At 46.2% G+C, this 27510-nt stretch overlaps 3 protein-coding genes across 6 annotated transcripts; 2 read left to right on the top strand and 1 right to left on the bottom strand.

The window, feature by feature from the left end:
- The first annotated feature begins 790 nt into the window (after window positions 1–790).
- On the top strand, window positions 791–3199 carry GLTPD2 (glycolipid transfer protein domain containing 2). The gene is made up of 4 exons (XM_007521506.3): window positions 791–1264; window positions 1354–1418; window positions 1679–1845; window positions 2069–3199. Exons 1-4 carry the CDS (start codon window positions 1159–1161, stop codon window positions 2604–2606), a joined length of 876 nt encoding a protein of 291 aa, XP_007521568.2. The 5' UTR covers window positions 791–1158; the 3' UTR covers window positions 2607–3199.
- A 5793-nt stretch (window positions 3200–8992) lies between these two features.
- On the top strand, window positions 8993–11462 carry PSMB6 (proteasome 20S subunit beta 6). The gene is made up of 6 exons (XM_007521496.2): window positions 8993–9139; window positions 9542–9609; window positions 10379–10510; window positions 10626–10755; window positions 10973–11117; window positions 11245–11462. Exons 1-6 carry the CDS (start codon window positions 9038–9040, stop codon window positions 11385–11387), a joined length of 720 nt encoding a protein of 239 aa, XP_007521558.1. The 5' UTR covers window positions 8993–9037; the 3' UTR covers window positions 11388–11462.
- Window positions 11463–19291: 7829 nt separating this feature from the next.
- On the bottom strand, window positions 19292–23379 carry C12H17orf114 (chromosome 12 C17orf114 homolog). 4 transcript variants are annotated; one of them, XM_060204219.1, is made up of 2 exons: window positions 20034–20501; window positions 19292–19601 (listed from the first exon to the last, which is right to left on the bottom strand). In XM_060204219.1, the coding sequence occupies exons 1-2, from the start codon at window positions 20104–20106 to the stop codon at window positions 19423–19425; spliced, it is 252 nt and encodes an 83-aa protein (XP_060060202.1). In that variant the 5' UTR covers window positions 20107–20501; the 3' UTR covers window positions 19292–19422. The 4 variants fall into 4 exon arrangements, 2 of the variants coding, with proteins under 2 accessions (XP_060060202.1, XP_060060203.1); XM_060204220.1 differs by lacking the exon at window positions 20034–20501 and adding an exon at window positions 19784–20025; XR_009553178.1 differs by lacking the exon at window positions 20034–20501 and adding an exon at window positions 23172–23315 and having other exon boundaries at window positions 19466–19601.
- Window positions 23380–27510: the final 4131 nt, after the last annotated feature.

Here is a 27510-nt window from a genome sequence, read left to right as displayed (position 1 = left end):
GGAGAGAGGAGGGGAAGACAGAGAGGAGAGAAAGATAGACACCTGCAGACCTGCTTCACCGCCTGTGAAGCGACTCCCCTGCAGGTGGGGAGCCGGGGTTCGAACCAGGATCCTTATGCCGGTCCTTGTGCTTTGTGCCACCTGCGCTTAACCCACTGCGCTACAGCCCGACTCCCTAAAATTATTTATTTTCCCTTTTGTGCCCTTGTTGTTTTTTATTGTTGTTGTGGTTACTATCATTGTTGTTATTGATGTCATTGTTGTTGGATAGGACAGAGAGAAATGGAGAGAGGAGGGGAAGACAGAGAGGGAGAGAGAAAGATAGACACCTGCAGACCTGCTTCACTGCCTGTAAGCAACTCCCCTGCAGGTGGGGAGCTGGAGGCTGGAACCAGCTGGATCCTTAAGAGTTCACATTCTTCTGAGGAAGACAGATGGTAAATTCTCCAGTGAACCTTGAACTCTGTGAAGGCATTTTTGTCTTCTTAAGATCTAGAATAAAGCCTGGCACGTAGGAGTAATTAATAAAGGTTTGCTTGATGAATGATCGAGGGACCAATCTGAAGTTGGAAAATCACACATACACAAAATGTAAAAGGTTAAAACCTTAAGTATACAACCAAGAGAAAGGTCCCCCTGGGTATTGGACAGAGTTTAGAAGTGGGTGTTCCTGGATTCCAGGGGCTTCATGCTTAAACTTCATAGGAAAAATTATGAAGTAGTTGTGGTAAGTTTTTCCATTTACATTGCTTGCACACACGTATCATTTAATCCTCACCAAGGATTGCAAAGCACCTGTTGCTATTCTCAATTTTCAGTGAAGGGAACTCGAGCCCAGAGCTAACCATGGGTCTACACCCTTGCTCAGTGGGGGAGCTGGTTCTGACTCCAGCTGTTTCCCATAATCAGCCTGCTTCTTACAACAACCTGGTCCTACAGGGAAGGGAGGGGTAGGGACCTGTCCCTCAAGTCCCTTCATTATGTCTCTCACTGTTGGGATGCTGCCCTTTGGGGCAAAGGGCACGGAGGAAGGGACCTTAGCAGGTTAATTATTAACCCTTTGCTTCAGGATAGTGAGGGCATTGCTTCCCTCCTGGAAGCTGAAGTGACAAGGACTGGTGGGCAGCTGGTGAGGGGGCAGTGGTCCTAGCAGGGACTATGGGGGCCAAGCTGTCTCCCCTGGTCCCACAGCGCTGGTTTTGCTGTGCAATTCTTGTCTCTATCTTCACACTGCTGCTTCTTTATCTTGGTGATTGGAGCCTCAGTGAGTAATCCTGTTCTCTCCGTGCTCTGGGAGTGCCGGACTTAAGCCCCTTCCTCTAGTCCCCACCACTCTACCATCCCTCTCCCCAGGCTCCCTCTCAGGCTGCAGAACCGGGGCACAGTCCTGCATTCCCGAGAAACTGCTGCCTTCCCAGGTATGTTTAGGGACAGGGCTGGGGCTGAGCTCCAGGTGGGAACCTGGACTAGGGGAAATGGAAGGAGGCTAAGGAACTCTGGAAAGGCAGGTCCTCCTCCTCTTCTCCTGACCAGTTAGAAGCTGGGAGTACAGTGGAAGGAAGCTCAAGTAGAGCTTACAAACAATTTATCCCAAAGCCAAGTAAGTAAGTTGCTTGGCTAAGGAGGTCCAGCAGGCTAGGGATTCTGCACATGCTTTTCTCTCATATCTACTGGCCAGGTCTGGCAGCAGCTATCACCTATGGAGGTCCCGGGGCAGGAAGAGCCTCTGTGTCTGGGCCCCCAGAGCATGCTGGGCAGCATGATGAGGTCCTTTCATGCCAGTCTAAACCCTGAAGGGGATGTGGCATTGTCACAGTACCTGGCAGGCTGGAGGGAATTAATCAAGTGAGTGATCTCCCTCATTCAACCCCCCCCCCCCGCCTGCTTGCATCTCTCTCTCTTATACCTGAGTACTGCTCAGCTCTGGCTTATGGTGGTGTTGGGGATTGAACCTGGCACCTTTGGAGTCTCAGGCATGGAAGGTTTTTGCATAACCATTATGCCTTCTCCCCAGCTCTCCACCGCCCCCTCTCCAATCATCCCGCTCTTCCCTCTATCAAACACGCAGGTTCCTGACTCCTCTGGGCTCCATCTTCTCCTTTGCCACAAGCGAGGCTTCCACCAAGCTGACAGCTCTCGAGGCTAAGGTGCATGGTCCCAAAGCCATGCACTACACGTCTCTGACGACCATGGTGGCGTGGGAGCGGCAAGCGGGGCTGCTGGAGCGGCCCGGGGTGGTCCCTAATGACTCAGCTCGCTCCTCGGGCTCCCGAACGATAGTCTTGCTTCATCGAGCTCTGCGCTGGTCCCAGCTCTGCCTCCGCCGGGTGGCGACAGGGACGCTCGACGGCCCGGACGCGGGTTCCCAGTGCAGCGACGCCTACAGCGCGGTCCTGGGGCCGCACCACCCCTGGCTCATCCGCCAGGCCGCGCGCCTCGCCTTCCTCGCCTTCCCGGGTCGCCGCCACTTGCTCAAGCTGGCGTGTCCCGGGGCCAGGGAGGTGGAGGCTCGGGCCGCGCTGACCCGGGCTGCCGGCACCCTGGAGGATGTCTACCGCCGCACCCAAGGCTTGTTGGCGGAACAAGACCTGCTCCAGCTGGCCTGACGCTGAAGAAGCCAGCCTGGGGCAGGGGGGCAGGGGGGCAGGGGGGCAGGGGGGCAGGGGGGCAGGGGGGCAGGGGGGCAGGGGGGCAGGGGGGCAGGGGGGCAGGGCCGCTTCCTGTCCCGCAGGGCAACACCAGTCTGCGGTGTCAGGGGCGGGGACTCCGGGGGTCCCTCCCCTTTGGTGACGTCTCCCCACTCGCAGTCTTGTGAAGAAGCACTGAGTTGTATAGGGTGGGAAGTATTCTTTGGTCACCCTCTATTTAGGGAGTTTTTTGTGTGATACCCAGCAAGCACTTGAGGGAAACAAAGCGAACGGATGTAGGAAGATGTGTCATTCCTGCTCCTGGCTGCCGAAAGACTCATGCTCCCCTGGCCTAGTTCAACCACACCCATGGCTTGCAGTTGCAATGGCAAGTCTACAGCCAAGACATGTAGGGGGAGCTCCGGCCTCTGTGAAACCTACTCTGTCCTGGACAGATCCACAGAACAGCAAATACAACACGTCCAACCCTCACCCCATCACCAGCTCTCAGAAAATACTGCTCTTCTTGTGTTCTCTGTCTCTGAATAAAGGACACCCTCTCCTGTTAACTACCTAAGCCTAAAACATGTGTAACATGTCTCATTCCAAGAAGGCACTCAACTCAATCGTGTGTATTGCCTGTGGGTAATGAATCCTTAGCCATTTTTACAAGATTGAATATGGAAAAGTTTGGCCATTTCATACACTCTTAACTCCCACATTATAACTTCAACCCACTTCCCCCTACACTCCAGAATCCTATGTATACCACCTCATTCAACATCTCTACTCTGGTTTCAAATAGACATAGCAAACCTAAATTCATAAAGGAATTGGGAGTGAGGCAGTAACGCAGTGGGTTAAGTGCAGGTGGCGCAAAGTGCAAGGACTGGCATAAAGATCCCGGTTTGAGCCCCCGGCTCCCCACCTACAGGGGAGTCGCTTCACAGGTGGTGAAGCAGCTCTGCAGGTGTCTATCTTTCTCTCCCTCTCTCTGTCTTCCCTTCCTCTTTCCATTTCTCTCTGTCGTATCCAACAACGACAACATCAATAACAATAATAATAACTACAACAATAAAACAACAAGGGCAACAAAAGGGAAAATAAATATTTTTTTAAATTTATAAAGGAATCAAGTCCAAAATGGATCGCCCTCTCCAGAGTTAATTTTAATCAGAAGATTCCTAGGCTAGGGCTGGGGGAATAGCATAATGGCTCTACAAAAAGAACTTCATGCCTGAGGCACCAAAAGTCCCAAGTTCAGTTCCCAGCACTACCATCAGCCAGAACCAAGCAGAACTCTGGGGGTGGGGGAAGGCTACAATAAAAATGTTTAAGAACAACTGCTCTAGGATATCTCTGATTATGTAGTCCCAGAGTGATATTTTCTTAAAAATTGCCAGGCTGGGAAGAAAGACTAATGGTTATGCAAAAGATGTTCATGCCTGAGGCTCTGAAATCTCAGGTTCAATCACCAACATCTCCATCAACCAGAGCTGAGTAGTGCTTGGGGGGAAAATTACGGGGATCATGTTTTTATTCCAAAGAGTCCACTCCAAGGCTACAGAGATACCATAATGGGTATGAAAAAAAAAAACTTGGGGGGCTGGGTGGTGGCGCACCTGGTTGAGCACACATGTTATAGTGTGCAAGGACCCAGGTTTGAGTCCCTGGTTCCCACCTGCAGGGGGAAAGCTTCAGGAGCAGTGAAGCAGTGCTGTAGGTGTCTCTCTGTCTCTCTGTCTCTCTTCCTCTCTGTCCCCCCTTCCCTATCGATTTCTGGCTGTCTCTATCCAATAAATAAATAAAGATAATTTAAAAATTAAAAAAAGAAAAAAGAAGAAAAAAACTTTCCTGTCCCAGGTTCAATCCTCAGCACCACCATAAGCCAGAGCTGAGCGATGCTCTGGTAAAAGTAAGTAATTAAATAAATAAGAGTAATTCAATTCCAGCCTACAGTATGTAGAAAGGACATGGCAGCTAAATAGGAGGACCATGCCACACAGTAACAGGAAAATGCGTAATCTCAAGTATACAGGGGACATATATAGGACAGATGATCTGTGAACACACACACCAAGCCCCAGTGAATTTAAAAGGATTGAGTTGATAAAATATTCTCCAACTTGGGAGTCGGGCAACGCAAAGCACAAGGCGCAAGGTGGCGCAAAGCGCAAGGAGCAGCAAAAAGATCCCGCAGGATTTGAGCCCTCGATCCCCACCTGCTGGGAGTCCCTTCACAAGCGGTGAAGCAGGTCTGCAGGTGTCTGTCTTTCTCTCCCCCTCTGTTTTCCCCTCCTCTCTCCATTTCTCTCTGTCCTATCCAACAACAATAACAACAATAATAATATAATAATAATACCCACAACAATGATTAAAAAAAAAAAAGGACAACAAAAGGGGAAAAAAATAGCCTCCAGGAGTAGTGGATTCATAGTGCTAGTACCAAGCCCCAGCAATAACCCTGGAGGCAAAAAAAAAAAAAAAAGAAAGAATATATGAATAGACAGTTCTCTAAAGAACAGATACACATATCCCCAGACATATATGAAAAGCTTCAATTCGGGAGTCAGGCAGTAGCACAGCGGGTTAAGCGCACGTGGTACAAAGCACAAGGACAGACATAACAATTCGGGTTTGAGCCCCCGGCTCCCCACCTGCAGGGGAGTCGATTCACAGGCAGTGAAGCAGGTCTACAGGTGTCTATCTTTCTCTCCCCCTCTGTCTTTCCCTCCTCCCTCCATTTCTCTCTGTCCTATCCAACAATGACGACATCAGTAACAACAACAATAATAACTACTGTGGAGGTTAAAGAAAAGCCCCTAATATTGAGAACAGCCGTTAACCCGAAATCAACTGTTCCTTGTTCTGCGTAAATATTTCCACCTGTACCCACCCTGTGATAACTATAAAAAGGTGGGATGAAAAATGATCTGTGTCGCAGACTCTCCCCTTGCATGGAAAGTTGTCGGCGGCTTAAGCTTGCTAATAAAGGTTCTTGCTATTGCATGTGATTCTGGTCTTCTTGGCGTGAGATCGGACTCGAATCTCTGGGCATAGCATTACAGCAACAATAAAAAAAAAAAAAAAGGGCAACAAAAGGGAAAAATAAATAAATATAAAAGAAAAAAAAAGAAAATGCTCCAATTCATTCATCATTGGAGAAATGCAAATTAAAACCATATTGAGGGCAGGGATATATATATAATAATGGTTATGCAAACATATTCTCAAGCCTGAGGCTCCAAACTCCCAGTTTCAATGCCCCACACCACCATAAGCCAGAGCTGATCAATGCTCTGGGAAAGAAAGAGAGAAAGACCTTACACCTGTGAGAATGAGATCCATCAATAAAACAAGAGAAGATAAGTGTTAGTGTGTGGACAGAAAGGAACTCTACTACACTGCTGGTGGGAATGCAAATTGGTATAGACATTATGGAGAACAGTATGGAAGTACTTTATGATCCAGCAATTCCACTCCATTTACCCAAAGATATAATAACACTGATTTGAAGGGATATATGTATTCTAAAGATGCAATCACACATACACACACACAAAAGAAAGAAATTCAGCCAGCCCTAGAACTCAGTGATTTCTGTCCAATATTTTAAAAGGTATTTTCTTTCTCAACAGATTTATTTTATTTACTAACACGAGGGAGGGAGGAAGGGAATGAAGGAGGGAGGAAGCATTACTCTGACATACAGGATGGTACTGGTACTAAAACCTCATGCCTGCATCTCACTCTACTCCTATACAAGCTCCCAGGTCACATGCTAAACATTAAAGTGTTATGGCAGTCCTTTACAGACAAAATGGAAGAGGGGGTGGGGTAGATAGCAAAAAGGTTATGCAAAGAGAGTTTCATGCCTGAGGCTCCAGAGTCCCAAATTCAATCCCCCTCATCATGATAAGCCAGAGCAAGCAGTGCTCTGGTTTAAAAAAAAATGGAAGAAGGAATTCACTCATTCTGTGAAGACAGTGATTACTCTGATATCAGATAAAGATGTAAGGAGAAAAAAACAGCAGACTAATACATTGTATGAGTAGTTAAGCAAAAAAAATCTTGTTGTGGTCCAACCCTCTCATTAAAATAAAACCTTTTTTTTCTTTTTGCCTCCAGGGTTATTGCTGGGGCTCAGTGCCTGCACCATGAATCCACTGCTCCTGGAGACCATTTTTTCCCCTTTTGTTACTCTTGTTGTAGCTATTATTGTTGTTGATGTCACTCATTGCTGGATAGGACAGAGAGAAATGGAGAGAGGAGAGGAAGACAGAGGGGGGAGAGAAAGACACCTGCAGACCTGCTTCACCGCCTGGAGATGGGGAGCTGGGGGCTCAAACCAGGATTCTTCCATGTGTCCTTGCGCTTTGCACCACGTGCACTTAACCTGCTGCGCTACCGCCCAACCCCCAAAATAAAACACTTTAAAAAAAAGAAAACTAAAGAATAATTTAAAAAACAAAATTTTAAAAATAGTGGTCCGCGGGGAGTCGGGCTGTAGCACAGCGGGTTAAGCGCAGGTGGCGCAAAGCACAGGACCGGCATAAGGATCCCGGTTCGAGCCCCGGCTCCCCACCTGCAGGGGAATCGCTTCACAGGCGGTGAAGCAGGTCTGCAGGTATCTATCTTTCTCTCCCCCTCTTTGTCTTCCCCTCCTCTCTCCATTTCTCTCTGTCCTATCCAACAATGACAACAATAATAACTACAACAATAAAACAACAAGGGCAACAAAGGGAATAAATAAATAAAATAAATATAAAAAAAATAGTGGTCCGGGAGGTGGCGCAATGATAAAGCTTTGGACTCTCAATCATGAGGTCTCGAGTTCAATCCCTGGCAGAACATGTGCCAGAGTGATGTCTGGTTCTTTCTCTCGCCTCCTATCATTCTCATAAGTAAATAAAATCCTAAAATAAAAAATAAAAAACACACACACAAAATTAAAAAATAAAAGTAGTGTAATAAACATACAGGAGAAAAACACATGATTATCTTAGGACTATCACAGGAAGTAGTATTTCACAAAATCTAACAGGTTTTCATATATCTTCACCAGTTATCACTGGGGCTCTCTGTGCCTGCACAATGAATCCATCACTCTCAGCAGTCATGTTTACCTTTCTTTTCCCTCCAATTATATTAGAGACAAAGATAAATAAGGCAACAGAGGGGCAAAGAGAGAGAGAGACCTGCAGCCTGCATCCCTGCTCATGAAGCTTCCCCGGCAGGTAGGAACCAGGAGATTGAACCCTGGTCCCCAAACATGGTAGTTTGTGACCTTTACCAGTTGTGCCACCACCTGGCCTCTTTTTTTACTTTTGATACAAGTTTATTCTTAAATTTATAATAGACTTGATGTCCAGGCAGTGGTCCACCAAGTAGAGTACACACATAACCATGTGCAAGGTCTTAGGTTCACGCTGTGGTCACCACCTGCAGCAGAGGCAGCTTCAAGAGTCGTCCTCTGGCCCAGGGACTCTTTCCCAAGGCCTGCCCTGCACTTTAGTTTCTCATGTTTCTTCTGAATCTCTGCTTCTGTGTGACTCCCTTGTCTTTCTTGCCCATCTCCTTGGACTGCTTCTTGGACTGTTTCAAATGGTAACACATTGTGAATATCCCAATGAGTTAATTCAGTCACTGGATTACATACTTTACAATCATTAATGTTCTATTTACCATAGTGAAAAATAAGTGAACTTTTTATACAAGGTTTGGAATGTAAAATGGGGCAGTTGCTGTAGAAAAGTTGTTAGTTCCACAAAGCGTTCGGAGTTTCTGTTATGTCCCAGTGCTCTGCTCCTAGTATATTCTCCTAGGCATATACCTAACAAAAATAAAAATAGAGGGAGTCGTGCGGGTCGTGCGGTAGCGCAGCGGGTTAAGCGCACGTGGTGCAAAGCGCAAGGACCGGCATAAGGATCCCGGTTCGAGCCCCCGGCTCCCCACCTGCAGGGGAGTCGCTTCACAGGCGGTGAAGCAGGTCTGCAGGTGTCTGTCTTTCTCTTCCCCTCCTCTCTCTCCATTTCTCTCTGTCCTATCCAACAACGACAACAATAATAACTACAACAATAAAACAAGGGCAACAAAAGGGAATACATACATTTTTTAAGTCAAAAAAAAAAATAGAGTGATCATCCTGAGTCTCACAAGCCTACTTGAAGTCTCTGCAACTTTAAATATATCATTCCTGCGCAGTCAGATATTTTAAAAAAAAAAAAAAAAAAAGCAAGCCTAGCTCACTATTCTTAGTCCCGTCTGTCCGTCGCGTTCGCAAGGCTCACCATTGCAAATTAAACTTCCCGACACATCTTTTCCCTTTGCCGTCAACCACGGCGCAGCGCGACCAATGAGAGTGACAGCGCTTTACGACAGTTGCTTTGCGGCAGCTTGGGAGGAGGAAGATGGCGGCCACCTTAGTAGCTCCTCGGGCAGCGGGACCGGCACCAGCATGGGGACCAGAAGCCTTTGCCCCCGACTGGGAAGGCCGGGAAGTCTCCACAGGGGTGAGGAAGGAACGGAGGTTCGGGCGACATGAGCAAAACTTGTGGCGAAGGAAGGCTAAGGCCTGAGCGGCTGGCGATGACTGGGCGTGGGTCGGGAGGCGGTCGGGGCTGGAAGGCGCAGGGGCAGCCGCAGCATAGGCCCGGGGTGTGTGGTTCTTTCCTTCCGTAAGGCGGAAGGCAGGCTGAAGCGTGCACTTCTGGAGCCTTGTGGCGTGAGGGGTTAAGTGCAGTTAAGCCTTTGGAGATGTGAGGATTGACTGGAATTCTGGTGTTCTGCGGCTTGTTGAGGTTTAATAATGGGTCGGTGGCGCCCGACCATCCCACTTTAGGGAGTGGATAGAGGGCGCCCTAGGGAATGTGGACAGACAGATCCAGACTCACCGCCTTGCTTCTTTTCCGCAGACCACTATTATGGCCGTGCAGTTCGACGGGGGCGTGGTTTTGGGAGCCGACTCCAGAACTACCACTGGGTGAGCTCAGGACAGAGCTTCGACAGGTCTTCCCTGCTTTCTCTTCCTAATTTATCTATCCCCATTCCTTCCCCTCCACAGACAGATGCGAGAAGAGAGATTTCTCCCCTCCTTGGAGATAAGAATTTTTTTTTTTTAGGCAGGACAGAGAGAAATTGAGAGAGGAGGAGGAGATAGATAAAGAGATAGACACCAGCTTCACCGCTCGTGAAGCACCGCCTTGCAGATCAACAGGAGAACGGGGGCTTGAACCTGGGATGGGGGGAGGGGGAGGCAGGGGCGACAGCGTAATGGTTATGTGAAAGAACTTTCAAGGCTGAGGCTCCAAAGTCCCAAGATCAGTCGTTCACACCACCATAAGCCAGGGCTGGGAGTGCTCTGGTCAGTCTCTCTCTTAGTTTAAAACAAGATATACATGTCATATATATATATATATACTTTTTTTTTTTTTGACCTATAGTACTGGGGCCGGGTGGTGACACACCTAGTTGAGCGCACATGTTACAGTGTGCAAGGACCTGGGTTCCCCAGTCCCCACCTGCAGGGGGAAAGCCTTGCGAGTGGTGAAGCAGTGCTGCAGGTGTCTCTCTGTCTCTCTCCCTCTCTATCTCCCTATTTTCTCTCAATTTCTGGCTGTCTCTATCCAAGAAATACAGATATTAAAATAAAAGTTAAAAAGTAAAACGTAAAAGACCTATAGTACTTAGGAAGAAAGAGATGGGGTGGGAGGCAGGTGGGGTTCTTCTCTCACTTTTCTGCCACCCTGCAGGTCCTACATTGCCAACCGAGTGACTGACAAGCTGACCCCCATTCATGACCGAATCTTCTGCTGCCGCTCAGGCTCGGCAGCTGATACCCAGGCAGTAGCTGATGCAGTCACTTATCAGCTTGGCTTCCACAGGTGCTTGTGGGCCGGGGAAGAGGGAATATCTGAAGAGGGTTGGGACCTGGGGAACTACATTGCCTGACTCCCAGGACTTGACACCACCTTCCTTGTCTCTCCCCTTACCTTTTAGCATTGAACTGAATGAGCCTCCACTGGTACACACAGCTGCCAGCCTCTTTAAGGAGATGTGTTACCGATACCGAGAAGAGCTCATGGCAGGAATCATCATTGCAGGCTGGGACCCTCAAGAGGGAGGACAGGTCAGAAAGGCTCATGCTTCCTCTCCACCCCGGCACTGGAGCCTGCCTTACTTTGACTGCTCCCCCGTGCTAGCCACTTTCTGCTTCTCTTTCTAGTCTCTGTGCACTTACTCTTGCTATCAGCTCTTCCCAGCTCCACTCCACCACGGATGAGTGAGTGTGCAGGTGTTGGGGGAGGGTGCAGCTTGTGACTTTTCTCTTTCCCTCCATCTGACAGGTGTACTCAGTGCCCATGGGAGGTATGATGGTTAGGCAGTCCTTCGCCATTGGGGGTTCAGGGAGCTCCTACATCTATGGTTATGTTGATGCTACCTACCGGGAAGGCATGACCAAGGAAGAGTGTCTGCAGTTCACTGCCAACGGTGAGAATGTGGGCTTCTAGGCCTGTGCACTTCAACCCCCCCCCATACACAAGTCTAGCCAGTATTCCTCATTCGCTGCAGGGATGCCAGCATCTGACTCTGACTCCAACTTTTTCTTAATCCACAGCTCTTGCTTTGGCCATGGAGCGGGATGGCTCAAGTGGAGGGGTGATCCGCCTGGCAGCCATTGCAGAATCAGGGGTAGAGCGGCAGGTACTTTTGGGAGATCAGATCCCCAAATTCAGCATCGCCACTTTACCACCTCCTTAACTACTGGGACCCTAGGATATGATAGGAGGCACCCCACACACATACTAAATCCAATAAACACTTTGTTAAAGAGAATGTGTGTGCTTTCATGTTTGTTTGTTTTCTTGACCTCAAGCTGAAAGTTGTCTCATCTACTCCTGTTTGTAGCAACCACTGCTTTGAACTCCAAGGGAGTTGAAGAGGAGCTTTTGTAAGGGTGATTTTAAACCTCTTCTCTCACTCTTCCTTTCCTTTACCATAGCCAGGTCCTTGTGACACTGGAGTATGGTTGATACAAGGGCCACCAGCAGATTACCCACTTCCAATCTGTTCGAGCTAGAGGTGGAACTCAGGATTCTGACGAGACTGGAATCACCTCTCCTCGGCCGACCTCTTGTCTGTCATAGAATTCCAGCTCTTCTGACCTCTTCTCCTCTCACCCCATCTTACCAGGAGTTAGTCAGTATAGGCAGGAGAGACTGCAAAACGGTTATGCAAGGAGACTTATGCCTAAGTCTCCGAAGCCCCAGCTTCACTCTCCTGTGCCATCACAATCCAGAGCTGAGCAGTGCTCAGGTTTTAAAAAAAGAATATCAGTGTAACTTCTTTGGCTTCTGAAGAACAGTGACTTGTTTGCAAATGAGTTTAAAATAGATGTTGAGTGGGAGATTGTAGCCACTGGGAGTGTTGTGGGCCATTGGGCGTGAAGAGGATGGTGTCAAGTCAATCCTCCAGCCCTTTTCATGGAAGACTGAGAACAGAATCTGCCTCCTCCAAGACTGTTCCTGCTCAGGCCAGTGACCAACTTTGTCAGTCTTGTTCTGTTTTCTTTGGACTTTAGAGGTCAGGGAAATGTAGAAACCACATTTGAGGAGCCAGGTGGTGGCACATCTGATTGGGTGCACACATTACAGTGCACAGGGACCCAGGTTCAAGTCCCTGGTCCCCACCGGCAGGGGGAAAGCTCACAAGTGGTGAAGCAGGGCTGCAGGTGTCTTTATCTCCCTCTCTGTCTCCCTTTCTCCTACCAGTTTCTTTGTCTCTATCCAAAATAAATAATATAAAGAAAAGGAAACCATATCTTAAAGCTTTATTCTAGAATATAGTTATGCCATGGAGGATTTCAGAGGGCATGAGACTGGCTCCCCCCCCCCAACCCCCCACCAAGGGTGACTTTCTAAAGATGTGGGGACATCCTGAATTAAGTGAGAAGAGCAGGGAAGGATCTCAGATCCCACAACAGCGGCTCAAACTCAAAGTAGAACATTAGATTTCCCGGCAAACTCTGTTCTCCCAGTCCTTCCTATGTCAAGGTATCTTTGGTTCCTCTCTTTCTTTTTTTAAAATACTTATTTATTCCCTTTTGTTGCTCTTGTAGTTATTGTCATAGTTGGGATAGGACAGAGAGATGCGGGGGGACAGAGGGGGAAGAGAAAGATAGACACCTGCAGACCTGCTTCACCGCCTGTGAAGGGATTCCCCTCCAGGTGGGGAGTCAGGGGCTCGAACCAGGATCCTCACACCAGTCTTTGCACTTTGTGTCACATGTGCTTAACCCACTGCGCTACCGCCCGACTCCTAACTTTCCAGAAGTTTATCTAGAACCCATCTCTCTCTCACTAATCTCTACATTGCTTGTCTTGATGCAAACCACCATCACCTCTTGCTGGAGAATGGCCCCAATATGGCCATGCTGTTTCCAAGCTTGCCTTTATGCAGCCTTTCTCCATGTGGTAACCAAAATCATCTATATTTTATTTATTTACTTAATATTTATTTATTCCCTTTTAGTGTTGTCATTGATGTCATTGTTGTTGGATAGGACTGAGAGAAATGGAGAGAGGGAGAAAGACAGACACCTGTAGACCTGCTTCACTACCTGTGAAGGGACTTTTATGCAGGTGGGGAGCTGAGGGCTTGAACCGGGATCCTTACACCAGTCCTTTCGCTTTGCGCCATGTGCTCTTAACCCACTGCACTACTGCCTGACTCCCCAGCTATTTTTTATCTTTGTGTGGAATGGGAGCCTCACACATATATAATTTCACTGCCTTGAGTCACTTAATTTTTTTTTTCATAAAGGTAGTGAGTCAAAGTGGGGATGGGCAACAACCACAGTGCCAAAGCTTTTTTTTTTTTTTTTTTTTTTTTAATTTTTTAATTATTCATGAGAGAGATAGGAGGAGAGAAAGAACCAGACATCACTCTGGTACATGTGCTGCCGGGGATCAAACTCGGGACCTCATGCTTGAGAATCCAGTGCTTTATCCACTGCGCCATCTCCCAGACCACAGTGCCAAAGCTTTTAAAGTCTTTGTTTTTATCAAAAAAGCAATTGACAGGCAGAGAGAGTAAAAGAGACTAGAGTACCAAGGGAGCTTCCTTCAGTGCTGTGGGATTCAGGTTTAAGCCTGGGTTTAGTACATAACAAAGCAGGACATCATTTAAGTGAGCTGATTTACTGGCTTTATTTTTGTGCCACTTTATGTATATTTATGTCACCTAGGCTTTACTAACCTGGTCTGACTATTTCAGATAAGACACAAGGAGAGAGGGAAAGACACCATAACCCTGAAGCTTCTTTCCCCAGTGCCACAGGGGCCAGGTTCTTGACCTGGACGATATTTATGCTAAAGCAGTCACCTTCACAGGTGAGCTGTCTCCCCAACTCTGACTTTTCTTGTTTATGTTTTTTAAAAGTTTATATAGTGGTCCGGGATGTGGCGCAGTGATAAAGCTTTGGACTCTGAAACATGAGGTTCTGAGTTCGATCCCCAGCAGCACATGTGCCAGAGTGATGTCTGGTTCTTTCTCTCTCTTCCCATCTTTCTCATAAATTTTTAAAAATCTTTTTTTAAAAAAAAAGTTTATTTAAACATAGGATAGAGGGGGAGTTGGGTGGTAGCGCAGCAGGTTAAGCGACCCTGGCACAAAGCACAAGGACCGGCGTAAGGATTCCAGTTCGAGCCGTTGGCTCCCCACCTGCAGGACAATTGCTTCACAAGTGGTGAAGCAGGTCTGCAGGTGTCTATCTTTCTCTCCCCTTCTCTGTCTTCTCCTCTCTCCTTTTCAATCTGTCCTATCCATGAACAACGACATCAATAACAACAATAATAACTACAACAATAAAACAAGGCCAACAAAAAGGGAATAAATAAGTATTTCCAAAAAAAAAAAAAAAAAACACACATAGGATAGAGGTTAGAACCAGAGCATCACATCTGGCACATGTGATTCTGGGGATCAAACTCAAGGCCAGAAGTCCACACACTTGCCCACTGTGCCACCTCCCTGACCACTGGTTTGGTTTTTTATTTGTTTGTTTGGTTTTTGTTTTAAGATTTTTTTTTTTTTTTGGCTCCAGGGTTATTGCTAGGACTTGGTGCCAGCACTGCAAATCCACTGCTCCTGGAGGCTATTTTTCCCCCCATTTTTGTTGCCCTTGTTGCTCTTGTTGTTATTGTTATTGTTACTATTAAAGCCATTGTTCTTGGATAGGACAGAGAGAAATGGAGAGAGGAGGGGAAGACAGAGAGGGGGAGAGAAAGATAGACACCTGCAGACCTGCTTCACCGCCTGTGAAGCGACTCCCCTGCAGGTGGAGAGCCAGGGGCTCGAACCAGGGTTTTTATGCCGGTCCTTGCACTTTGCGCCACCTGCAAACCCAGTGTGCTACCACCCAACTCCCCTTAAGATTTTTTTAAATTAATTAATTTATTTATTCCCTTTTGTTGCCCTTGTTGTTTTATTGTTGTAGTTATTGATGTCGTTGTTGTACGACAGGACAGAGAAATGGAGAGAGGAGGGAAGACAAAGAGGAGGAGAGAAAGAGAGACACCTGCAGACCTGCTTCACCGCCTGTGAATCGACTCCCGTGCAGGTGGAGAGCCAGGGGCTCGAACTGGGGTCCTTATACCACATGCACTTAACCCACTGCGCTACCGCCCAAATTCCTCCCCTTAAGATTTTATTTATTTATTTGTGAGAAAGTTAGGAGGAGAGAAAGAACCAGACATCATTCTGGTACATGTGCTGCTGGGGATTGAACTTAGGACCTCATGCTTGAGAGTCTAGTGCCTTAGCCACTGCACCACCTCCTGGACCACTGGTCTTGTTTTGTTTTGTTTTTAATTTTTTATTTATTTATTGGATAGAGACAGTCAGAAATTGAGAGGGAAGGGAGGGATAGACAGGGTGAGAGACAGCTGCAACACTGCTTCACCACTTGCAAAGCTTTCCCCCTGCAGGTGGGAACTGGGGGCTCGAACCTAGGTCTTTGCACGCTGTAACATGTATGCTCAACCAGGTGCACCACCACCCAGCCCCCCTGTTTTTTGGGGTTTTTTTAATAAGCTCCTTTGTTGGGAGTCAGGCGGTAATGGAGCAGGTTAAACGCAGGTGGTGCAAAGCGCAAGGATGGCGAAAGGATCCCAGTTTGAGCGCCCGCCTCCCCACCTGCAGAAGTCTCTCTTCACAGGCAGTGAAGCAGGTCTGCAAGTGTCTTATCTTTCTCCCTCTCTGTTTCCCCTCCTCTCTCCATTTCTCTCTGTCCTATCCAACAATGGTGACATCAATAATAATAAAAACAAGGGCAACAAAAGGGAATAAATAAATATTGTAAAAAATAAAAAGCTGCTTTGTTCTTGTTTCTCGTGGTGCTGGGGATCAAACCTGCCCCCGCCCCCAACCTCCAGAAAGTCCTATATACTACGTAGTAAACTTTTTTTTTTTGGCCTCTAGGGTTGTTGCTGGGGCTCAGTGCGTACACTGCAAATCAACTGCTCTTGGAGGCCATTTTTTTGTTATATTGAATAGGACAGAGAAATTGAGAGAGAAGGGGAGAGAAAGATAGATACCTGCAGACCTGCTTCACTGCTTGTAAAGTGACCCTCTCTAGGTGGGGAGCCAGGGGCTCAAACTGGAATCCTAGCACTCTGTGTTATGTGTATTTAACCCAGTGCTCCATTGCCCTCCTCCCTCCCCTGTAAACTTTCTTTAAAGATTTATTTACTTATGAACCAGTGAGAGAAAACCAGAGTATCACTTCAGCACATGCAATGCCAGGGATTGAATTTGGGACCTCATGCTTGAATTTTTTAATTATGTTTATTGGGTAGAGACAGCTAGAAATCAAGAGGAAAAAGAGAGGGAGAGAGATTGATAGCTGAAGCACTGCTTCATCACTTGTGAAACTTTCCCTCTTCAGGTGGGGACTGGGAGCTTGAACCTAGGTCCTTTATCCACTGTGCCACCTCCTGGGTCACTATTCTCCAATTTCCACCTTGCTACTTATTCAGGTTTCAGCTTAAATGTTAGCCCATCATCTACCCAGACCAAGAGACCCCTCACAGAATGGGAAAAGATCTTTACATGCCATACATCAGACAAGAGGCTAATAACTAGAATATATAAAGAACTTGCAAATCTCAACAACAAGACAACAAATAACCCCATCCAAAAATGGCGGGAGGACATGGACAGAATATTCACCACAGAAGAGATCCAAAAGGCCAACAAATAAATGAGAAAATGCTCCAAGTCTCTGATTGTCAGAGAAATGTAAATAAAGACAACAGTGAGATACCACTTCACTCCTGTGAGAATGGCATACATCAGAAAAGGTAACAGCAGCAAATGCTGGAGAGGTTGTGGGGTCAAAGGAACCCTCCTACACTGCTGGTTGGAATTTCAATTGGTCCAACCTCTGTGGAGAACAGTCTGGAGAACTCTCAGAAGGCTAGAAATGGACATACCCTATGACCCTGCAATTCCTCTCCTGGGGATATATCCTAAGGAACCCAACACACCCATCCAAAAAGATCTGTGTACATATATGTTCTTGGCAGCACAATTTGTAATAGCCAAAACCTGGAAGCAACCCAGGTGTCCAACAACAGATGAGTGGCTGAGCAAGTTGTGTTATATATACACAATGGAATACTACTCAGCTGTAAAAAATAGTGACCACCGTTTTCAGCCGATCTTGGATGGACCTTGAAAAATTCATGTTAAGTGAAATAAGCAGAAACAGAAGGATAAATATGGGATGATCTCACTCTCAGGAAGAAGGTGAAAAACAAGATCAGAAAACACAAGTAGAACCTGAACTGGAACTGTCGTACTGCACCACAGTAAAAGACTCTCGGGTGGGTGGGTGGGTGGGGAGAATACAGGTCCAAGAAGGATGACAGAGGACCTAGTGGGGGTTATATTGTTATATGGAAAACTGGGAAGTGTTATGCATGTACAAACTATTGTATTTACTGTTGAATGTAAAACATTAATTCCCTAAGAAAATTTTTTTTAAAAATACAGTAAGGAAAAAAAAAATCTTAGCCCATCGAAAGGTCTTTTTTGGGGGCCAGGCAGTAGTGCAGCATATTAAGCACACATGGTACAAAGCCACAAGGACCCAAGTAAGCATCCCAGTTCGAGGCTCCAGCTCCCCACCTGCAGGGGGGTTGCTTAAAAGCGGTGAAGCAAGTCTGCAGGTGTCTATCTTTATCTCCCGCTCTCTGTCTTTCCCTCCTCTCTCCATTTCTCTCTGTCCTATCCAACAATAACAACAACAATAAACAAGGGCACCAAAAGGGAAAAAATAGCCTCCAGGAGCAATAGATTCATAGTGCAGGCACCGAGCCCCAGCAATAACCCTGGAGGCAAAAAGAAAGGTCTTTCTTGACCTCCTGAAATCCAAAAACAGCACCCTTCTCCACCCTACTCTTACCTTATTTTCTTAAGGTACTTTTTATATTTATTTTTCCTTTTGTTGCACTTTTTTGTTGTTGTAGTTGTTATTGATGTCATTGTTAGATAGGACAGAGAGAAATGGAAAAAGGGGAAGACAGAGGGGGAGAGAAAGATAGACACCTGCAGACCTGCTTCACAGCCTGTGAAGCGACGCCCCTGCAGGTGGGGAGCCGGGGCTCGAACCAGAATCCTTACACTGGTCCTTGCGCTTTGCACCAAGTGCGCTTAACCTGCTATGCTACCGCCCGACTCCCCCATCTTACCTTATTTTTTTTAATTATCTTTATTTATTGGATAGAGACAGAACTTGAGAGGGGAGGAGGCTAGAGAGGGAGAGAGACACCTGCAACACTGCTTCACTGATTGCAAAGCTTCCCCCTTCAGGGGACTGGGGCTTGAATCCTGGTCCTTATGCATTGTAACGTGCACTCAACCAGGTGCACTACCACCTGGCCCCATCTTACTTCATACTGTTTAATTTTACTTTTCTTATATTGAACTTGTCACTATGCCCTATTGTGTTTGTTTATCATTCATTACCTTGCCTTCCTAGAAAGTAATCTCAGTGAGACAAAATTCTTCCTTTGTTCGCTGATACAAGGCAGCGGACACTCAGTCTTTATTCAATGAATATGCTCCCTAGCTCCATCTGTTGTCTAGCTTAGTCCACAACCTCTCAAAAGTCCCCACCATTGGGAGTCAGGCGGTAGCCCAGCAGGTTAAGTGCAGGTGGCGCAAAGCAAGGACTGGCATAAGGATCCCCGCTTGAGCTCCCAGCTCCCCACCTGCAGGGGAGTCACTTCACAAACAGCGAAGCAGGTCTGCAGATGTCTGTCTTTCTCTCCCCGTCTGTCTTCCCTTCCTCTCTCCATTTCTCTCGTATCAAACAACAACATCAATAATAACTACAATAAAACAACCAGGGCAACAAAAAGGAATAAATAAATACTAAAAGAAAAAATGTCCCCACCACTCTCAACTTTGAAGCTTGATATCAGCAAACCCACTTCCTGATAGGCACAGCTCAGTTCTCATGAGATCAGCTAGCTGCCTCGAACTCATCATTGTTGTGTCCTCACTCCCACCCCAGCCCCATGAACAAACCCTTGTGCCTCGGCCTCCATCTACTGCTGCCAGCCCCAGCTTCATGTAATACTTATGCACATACACACGCCTGGCAGTTCTGAATAGCTTTAATGAGAAGCTCATGAGGGACTTGCGGGAGCCAGGCATTGGAATCACAGAAGCTGGGGTGAGGGAAGAAGGTTGTCGGTTTTCCTTGATGTTCAGGCCTTGGTCATTCCTTTCAAATGGTGGAATCGTTGGCTGAAGCTATGTCGTGCAGCTGGTGGCGGAAGGAGAGCCGTGCTTTCCTGCTGAAGTAAGCACCAGACTCCAGCGAGGAGATTCCTCCCTCAGCCACAATGGGTGGTATAGCTGGCCTGGGACCTGGATCTGGCTCTGGAGCAGCAGCTGGATCTAGACCTAGAAGTGAGATTGGAAAGGGAAGAAAAGAGTTTTGAATTCAGGCCTCTCCAAGCATTCCACCTCCTACTCTCCTTTCCCAGGAGAGGAAGACACTAGGGAAGAAGTTTCCAGGCTAAAAGTGGGTGACATCAGCTGGGGTCAGGAGATGGGATGTTAAGACAAAGACTGACTTCACTCACAGTGGCCCCCGCACTTGGTATAATGTTCTGCTGTCACTGTCTTGAAGCTCATAATAACTTTGAACAAGGAGCCTCATTTCATTTTGCACCGTGCCCTGCAAAGTATTTCACCAGTCCAGTGGGGGAAGTGGAGGATCTACCTCCCACCACCCAGATTATCCTTTTCCCTGCCTTGATTGGAACATTTATTTACCTTTCTGCAGTCTGTCTGTCTCCAGCAGCCCCCTTTTGCTCTCCCTTCCCAGCGTACCTGCTCCTTTGCCAGTCTCCCGCTGTCTCCGGCACCCACACCACGGGAAACAACATGCCCCCTTCAGACCCATCTCAGCAGTGGAAGAGACCAGGATGCTGCGAATGACCAGGAGGGCCCCTGCAGGAGGGGTGTGGTTTCCAAGCCCCCCCACTGTGGGCCAAACTACCACTTAGCCTCAGACCGCCTGGTGATTATAGGCGCCAGGGGATGGAACTGGGAGAAGAGGGAGGAGGGAATGGGTGGAAAGATACCCCCATACAAACACCTATCTTTTTATGCCTCCTTAGTTTGGAAATTTTCTCTGATCCCCATAGAGAAGCAGAAGATTGGGAAAGGTGACATTTCAGAATCAAACTAAAAAATGGCTAGGACAGACAGATGCAGTGAAAATGTTTTACAACAGCAGACTGGACATCACTAGGATTTCATCTGTATTTTAGAATGCCTGAGATTGAAATTTTATATATATATATATATATATAGTCACTTTACTGCTCCAAACCAATTTTTTCAGATAAGACAAGATGGGCCAGGTGGTGAAGCACCTGGTTGAGCGCACATGTTACAGTGTGAAAGGACCCAGGTTGGGTGCCCACCTTCAGGGGGAAAGCTTGAGGAGTGGTGAAGCATTGCTGCAGGTGTCTCTCTGTATCTCGCCCTATCACCCCCTTCCCTCTCAATTTCTGGCTGTCTCTAACCAGTAAATAAATAAAGGTAATAAAAAGGGGGTGCTTGGCGGTAGCGCAGTGGGTTAAGTGCACATGGCACAAGTGCTAGGACTGAGGACTGGCACAAGGATCCCAGTTCGAGCCCCCAGCTCCCCACCTGCAGGAAGGTCGCTTCGCAAATAGTGAAGCAGGTCTGCATTTGTCTATCTTTCTCTCCCCCTCTGTCTTCCCCTCCTCTCTCCATTTCTCTCTGTCCTATCCAGCAGCAACAACAGCTGTAACAACAAGGGCAACAAAATGGGAAAAATGTTCTCCAGGAGCAGTGGATTTGTAGTGTTGGCACCAAGCCCCAGTGTTAACCCTGGAGGAAAAAAAAAGAAAGAAAGAAAGAAAAAGAAAAGACAAGACACCATAGCATTGAAACCTCCCTCAGTGAGGCAGAGGCTGGGATCAAACCTGGGTTATGCCACAACAAAGCAAGTACACTGTCCAACTGAATTATTTTGCCAACTCTAAAACTTTTATATTTGTTTAGAATTGGATGCTTTACTAATCAGAGAAATGCTAAGCAGTCTTCAAATGATCTGGTAACTCTTGTTCCCTTTTTTTTTAAATTTATTTATTTCCTTTTTGCCCTCGTTTTTATTGTTGTTGTAGTTATTATTGTTGTTAATGTCATTGTTGTTGGATAGGACAGAGAGAAATGGAGAGAGGAGGGGAAGACAGAGAGAGGGAGAGAAAGATAGACACCTGCAGACCTGCTTCACCACCTGTGAAGCGACTCCCCTGCAGGTGGGGAGCCGAGGCTCGAACCAGGATCCTTACACCGGTCCTTGGCTTTGCTTAACCCGCCGCGCCACCGCCCGGCTCCCCTCTTGTTCCCTTTTAGGAGGATAGTTGTAATAAATTAATTATTCTGTGCCTGGCAGATACTAGATATTTTTACATGTTATCTTAATCATGCTAGTGGTCTTTTAAGGTGTTATTACAGAATGAGAACTATAGCATGGAGAGATTAGGTAACTTGCCTAAAGTTTAACAGAAGTTACAGCAGTGCAACAATTCTCCCTCTCCACTCTCAAACTGACCTCAGAATCATTCTATTATCATTCTGTTAACCACCGTGCTAAGCTTTTTAAGCATGTACCTTGGCAGGCAGTGATGCCAGGGGCAGCTAGAGCCCCACTCAGAACTTAAGGTCAGGGGAATGGGGCAGTAGCGCAGCGGGTTAAGCGCAGGCAGCCGGTGTAAGGATCCCAGTTCCGAGTCCCGGGCTCCCACCTGCATGAGAGCTGCTTTACAAACAGTGAAGCAGGTCTGCAGGTGTCTTTCTCTCCCCCTCTCTGTCTTCCTCTCTTCTCTCCATTTCTCTCTGTCATACCCAACAACAACAATAATAGCTACAACAGTAAAACAACAAGGGCAATAAAAGGGGAGAAATAAATAAATATTAAAAAAAAGAAAAATAACGTAAGGTCTAAGGAATCTTAACCAAACACTTCAAGTGTATAGCTATGAAATTCCATATTCACATTCCCTATAGGAGCCCTGACAGAGAGAATTGGGAAGCACTGACTTAAACAGAAACTATTTATTGCTTTTGTTTTTCCTTTCCCTCTCTCTCTCTTTTTTTTTTTAATTACCAGAGCACTGCTCAGCTCTGGTTTACGGTGGTGTGGGAGATTGAACCTGGGACTTGAGAGCCTCAGGCATGAAAGTCTCTTTGCATAACCATTATGCTATACCCCCACCCTAGCTTTTGTTTTTCCAAATGAATGAACCCAAACCCTAGCATATGGATGATAGCCTTCTGTCTTCTTCCCTTTTTTAAAAACTTTTCTTATTATATTTATTTATTTTCCCTTTTGTTGCCCTTGTTGTTTTTATTGTTGCTGTTGTTATTGATGTTGTCGTTGTTGGATAGGACAGAGAGAAATGGAGAGAGGAGGGGAAGACAGAGAAGGGGAGAGAAAGATAGACACCTGCAGACCTGCTTCACCACCTGTGAAGCGACTCCCCTGCAGGTGGGGAGGCGGGGGCTCAAACCGGAATCCTTACTCTGGTCCTTGCGCTTAACCGGCTGTGCTGCTGCGCTACCGCCTGACCCCCTCTTCTATAGCATTTTATAGTCAACCTTTCCCCACCTCTTGCCACAAACCACTGATCTGATTTTTATCACTATACTATTGCCAGTTTTTGAACTATATAAAAATGGAATTATATTATTCTTGTGCCTTCCTTCTCTCAGCATCATAACTTTGAAATTCAATCATGTTTGTCTTAGTCTTTTCTTTCTTTTTTGTGTGTGTTTTATTTATTTTTTAAGTTTTATTTATATTTTATATTTACATGTTATATTTTATATATTATATAGAGATGGAATATTTATAAATATTTAAATACATTATTTATTTATTTATTTGACAGAAATTGATAGGGCAGGGAAGACAGAGACACAGACAGACACCTGCAGCACTACTTCAGTGCTCACAAAGCTTTCCTCCTCCAGGTGGGGACTGGGTCCTTGTGTATAGTGACATGTGCACTTAACCAGGTGCACCACCACAACCAGGAGCTGGTCTTCAGTTGCATTTGGTGAGTCTCAGGGGAGTCCTCTCCTCCCTTCAGCCGTCTTTTTGTTGGTGAAACAGACTGGAGGTGGTGTCTCAACTGGTAAACTGCGGCCTGTTACCAGCCACTCAATCTCTCCCTAGGTTCCTCTCTGTCCAGGAGCCACACGTGTTTGCACTCACTGGTGATTTGGTGGGTTCCTGAAGTCGTTCCAGTCCTGCCTTGTGGTCCCAGATGATCTCCTTTGGTATTCCTAGTTGACCTGGGAGAGGAGAGAAGAGAAACACAGCTGCTCATCTTTGTCTTTTCTAATAATAACTTTATTACAGAATTCACCTATCATGGTCTGGGGGTGACATACAGGATAAAGCATTGGATTCTCAAATGTGAGGTCCTGAGTTCAACGCCTGGCAGCACATGTACCAGATTGATGCACTGGTGTAATCTCTCATATTTCCCCCCACCTCTCTCTCTCTCTCTCTCACACACACACACACACACACACACACACACCTCTCTCAAAAATATCTTTAAAAAAAAGGGGGGGCTGGGTGGTAGCGCAGCAGGTTAAGCGCATGTAGCACAAAGCGCAAGGACCAGCATAAGGATCCCGGTTCCAGCCCCCGGCTCCCCACCTGCAGGGGAGTCGCTTCACAGGCGGTAAAGCAGGTCTGCTGGTGTCTATCTTTCTCTCCCACTCTGTCTTCCCCTCCCCCCTCAATTTCTCTCTGTCTTTTCCAACAACAATGACAACAATAACAGTAACAACAACACCGATAAACAACAAGGGCAACAAAAGGAAAAAGAAATGGCCTCCAGGAGTGGTGGGTTAGTGGTGCAGGCACCAAGCCCCAGCAATGACCCTGGAGGCAAAAAAAAAAAAGAATTCATTTATCAGTGTGGCCTGGGAGGAGGTGCAGAGGTAGAGAGCTTGAAAATGCAAAGTCCCAGATTTCAATCCCTAGTACCACATATGTCAGAGTGCTGCTGTGACCTCTCTCTCCCCACCTTCTGTCTCTAATAGAATAAATAAAAAAATTTTAAAAGGGCAGGGGTAGATAGCATAATGGTTTTGCGAAGAGACTTTCATGTCTGAAGCTCTGAAGTCCCAGGTTCAATCCCCTGCATCACTATAAACCAAAGCTGAGCTGTGCTCTGTATCTCTCTCTGCATCTGTCTCAAAAATATAAATAAATAAATTTTTTTGTTAAAATATCATTTTTCTTTTATTTGTTTATTTATTTATTATTGGATAGAAACAGAGAGAAATTGAGAGGGAAGGTAGAGATAGAAGGAGAGACAGAGAGACACCTGCAGCCCTGCTTCACCGCTCGAGAAGCTTTCCCCCTGCAAGTGGGAACAAGGGGCTTGAACCTGGGTCCTTGCTCACTGTAATGTATGCACTTAACCAGGTGTGCCACCCCTCCCCCCAATAAAATATTTTTAAAAGAATGTTTTAAAATAAAAAATAAAACTAAAAAAGTTCACATATCATAAAACTCGCACTTTAAAATAAATAATTCCCGGGTTAAGCGCAGGTGGTGCAAAGCACAAGGACCGGCATAAGGATCCCGGTTCGAACCCCGGCTCCCCACCTGCAGGGGAGTCGCTTCACAGGCGGTGAAGCAGGTCTGCAGGTGTCTGTCTTTCTCTCCTCCTCTCTGTCTTCCCCTCCTCTCTCCATTTCTCTCTGTCCTATCCAACAACGATAACAACAATAATAACTACAACAATAAAACAACAAGGGCAACAAAAGGGAATACATAAATAAAATAAATGTTTAAAATAATAATAATAATAATTCCTTCCCCATCTGCAGGGGGAAAGCTTCACAAGTGGTGAAGCAGTGCTGCAGGTGTCTCTCTGGCTCTCTTCCTCTGTACCCCCCCTCCTTCCCTCTCTATTTCTGTCTGTCTCTATCCAATAAATAAAGATTAAAAAAACAATTCCTTAACTTTTGCTACTTTTTATTAGTGATTTCATACTGATTTACAAAATTATAAGACAACAAAGGAATAACTCCGTACCTTCCCCACCACCAGAGCTCTTTGTCCCCATTCCTTCCACTGGAAACTGCAGTAGTTCTCCCAAGATCAGATACGTGTTGACTATTCTTTCTTTTCTTTTCTTTTCTTTTCTTTTCTTTTTTTACCTCAGGGTTATTGCTGGGGCTCGGTGCCTGCATTATGAATCCATTGCTCCCGGAAGCCATTTTTTTCCCTTTTGTTGCCTTTGTTGTTTATCATTGTTGTTACTGTTGTTGGATAGGACAGAGAGAAATCGAGAGAGAAGGGGAGACAGAGGGGGAGAGAAAGATAGACACCTGTAAACCTGCTTCACCGATTGTAAAGTGACCCCCCTGCAGTTGGAGAGCCGGGGGCTCAAACAGGGGGCTTGAAGCAGGGTTCTTAAGCCCATCTTTGCGCCTTGCACCATGTGCACTTAACCCGCTGCCTTACTGCCCGGCCCCCAACTATTATTTCTATAACTATCTATATATTTGCTCTTTTATTTTTTCCTATGATGCTGCCTTCTCTTCCTGGCTAAATCACACCTACTATTTCTGAGTATCCTTGAGAAAAAAAAATATATTTATATATAATATTATTATTATTGTTATGTATTATACATTAATATAATATAATAATATATTATATATATATATTCTCTCCATGTCCTGATGGAATTGGAGTTCAGTTCTGGTGATCTTCCCCTAACACCCCTCTGGAAGTATGGGCAAAAATTCTTTATGGGGTGATAAGGTGGAAAGCTTCTGTAGTTGCTTCTCCACTGGACATGGGTGTTGGCAAGTCAATTCATACCTCTAGCCTACTTCTGTCTTTCCCTACTGCTGTTTTGACAGTTGTAACCATTCCAACTAATTTTGTTTAACTTTTAGTGGAACTGAGGTCTCTAGTATGTGTAATTTCACCATTTCAGACTTTTTTTTTTTCCTCCAGGGTTATTGTTGGGGCTCAGTGCCTGCACTATGAATCCACTGCTCCTGGAGGCCATTTTTTCCCTTTTGTTGCCATTGTTGTTTATCATTATTGTTGTTATTGCTGTCATTGTTGTTGGATAAGACAGAGAGAAATTGAGAGAGGAGGGGAAGATGGGGGGGAGAGACACTTGCAAACATGCTTCGTCCCTCGTGAAGCAACCCCCCTACAGGTGGGAAGCTGGGGGCTCGAACCAGGATCCTTCGCTGGTCCTTGCACTTTGTGCCACATGCACTTAACCCGCTGTGCTACTGCCCAGCCCCCTGCAGACTTTTATTTTTATTTATTTATTTACTTTTATAGAAAGACTGATGGAGACTGGGAAGATAGTACAATGGTTATGCAAAAAGATTTTCAGGCCTGAGGCACCAAAGATTCCAGTTTTGATCCCCAGAACTACCATAAGCCAGATCTGAGCAGTTCTTTGGTAAGAGGCCTTGCCATGCACAGGACTGAGGTTCAAGCCCCAGCACCACACTGAAGGTGCTGTGATGTGTTGTCTCTTTGCCTCAGTATGTAAATTAAATAGGCTCCCGGTGGCCCAGGAAATAGTGTAGTGGATTAAGTGATAGACTTTCCAGAGTTCAGTCTTCAGCACTGGATATGCCAGAATGATGCCCCTGTTCTTTATCCTACTCTCAGGCTCTCATAATTAATTAATTAGTTAATTAAGTTAGGGGTGAGGGAGATATCACAGTGGTTATGCAAAAGAACTCTCATATCTGAGGCTCTGAGGTCTCAGGTTAAATCCCCTGCCCCCTCATAAGCCAGAGCTAAATCATCTTCTGGGGCCACTTGGGACTTCACACATTTGAGGACAATGCACTAGCACTGTTACCTTCTGTGGCAGCTATAAAGAACACTGACAACTTGGTAACAAGACAAATAACATGACTAATTTTATTGCTACAGCGTTTTCACTGGGGAGTCACTTCACAAGCGGTGAAGCAGGTTTGCAGGTGTCTGTCTTTCCCCCTCTCTGTCTTCCCCTCCTCTCTCCATTTCTCTCTGTCCTATCTAACAACGACATCAGTAACAACAACAATAATAACTACAGCAATAAAATAACAAGGGCAACAAATGGGAATAAATAAATACATAAATATTTTTTAAGGGGGGATCAGGCAGTAGCACAGCGGGTTAAGCGCACATGGCGCAAAGCACAGGGTTGCTGTGAGGATCCTGGTTCCAGCCCCGGGCTCCTCACCTGCAGGGAGCTCACTTCACAAACGATGA

This window comes from Erinaceus europaeus, chromosome 12, assembly GCF_950295315.1.
Source record: "Erinaceus europaeus chromosome 12, mEriEur2.1, whole genome shotgun sequence".
Taxonomy (NCBI): Eukaryota; Metazoa; Chordata; class Mammalia; order Eulipotyphla; family Erinaceidae; genus Erinaceus; species Erinaceus europaeus.
Note: the sequence above shows the minus strand (reverse complement) of the source record. Positions and strands in the feature narration are given on the sequence as shown.

Coding starts and splice junctions, on each gene's coding strand:
- GLTPD2 (XM_007521506.3), top strand. CDS start 1,159: ATGGGGGCCAAGCTGTCTCCCCTGGTCCCACAGCGCTGGTTTTGCTGT. Junction 1,419..1,678: donor AGAAACTGCTGCCTTCCCAG/GTATGTTTAGGG, acceptor TCTACTGGCCAG/GTCTGGCAGCAGCTATCACC. Junction 1,846..2,068: donor GGCTGGAGGGAATTAATCAA/GTGAGTGATCTC, acceptor TCAAACACGCAG/GTTCCTGACTCCTCTGGGCT.
- PSMB6 (XM_007521496.2), top strand. CDS start 9,038: ATGGCGGCCACCTTAGTAGCTCCTCGGGCAGCGGGACCGGCACCAGCA. Junction 9,610..10,378: donor GACTCCAGAACTACCACTGG/GTGAGCTCAGGA, acceptor GCCACCCTGCAG/GTCCTACATTGCCAACCGAG. Junction 10,511..10,625: donor TATCAGCTTGGCTTCCACAG/GTGCTTGTGGGC, acceptor CTTACCTTTTAG/CATTGAACTGAATGAGCCTC.
- C12H17orf114 (XM_060204219.1), bottom strand. CDS start 20,106: ATGGGTCTGAAGGGGGCATGTTGTTTCCCGTGGTGTGGGTGCCGGAGA. Junction 19,602..20,033: donor GGAGACTGGCAAAGGAGCAG/GTACGCTGGGAA, acceptor TCTCACTTCTAG/GTCTAGATCCAGCTGCTGCT.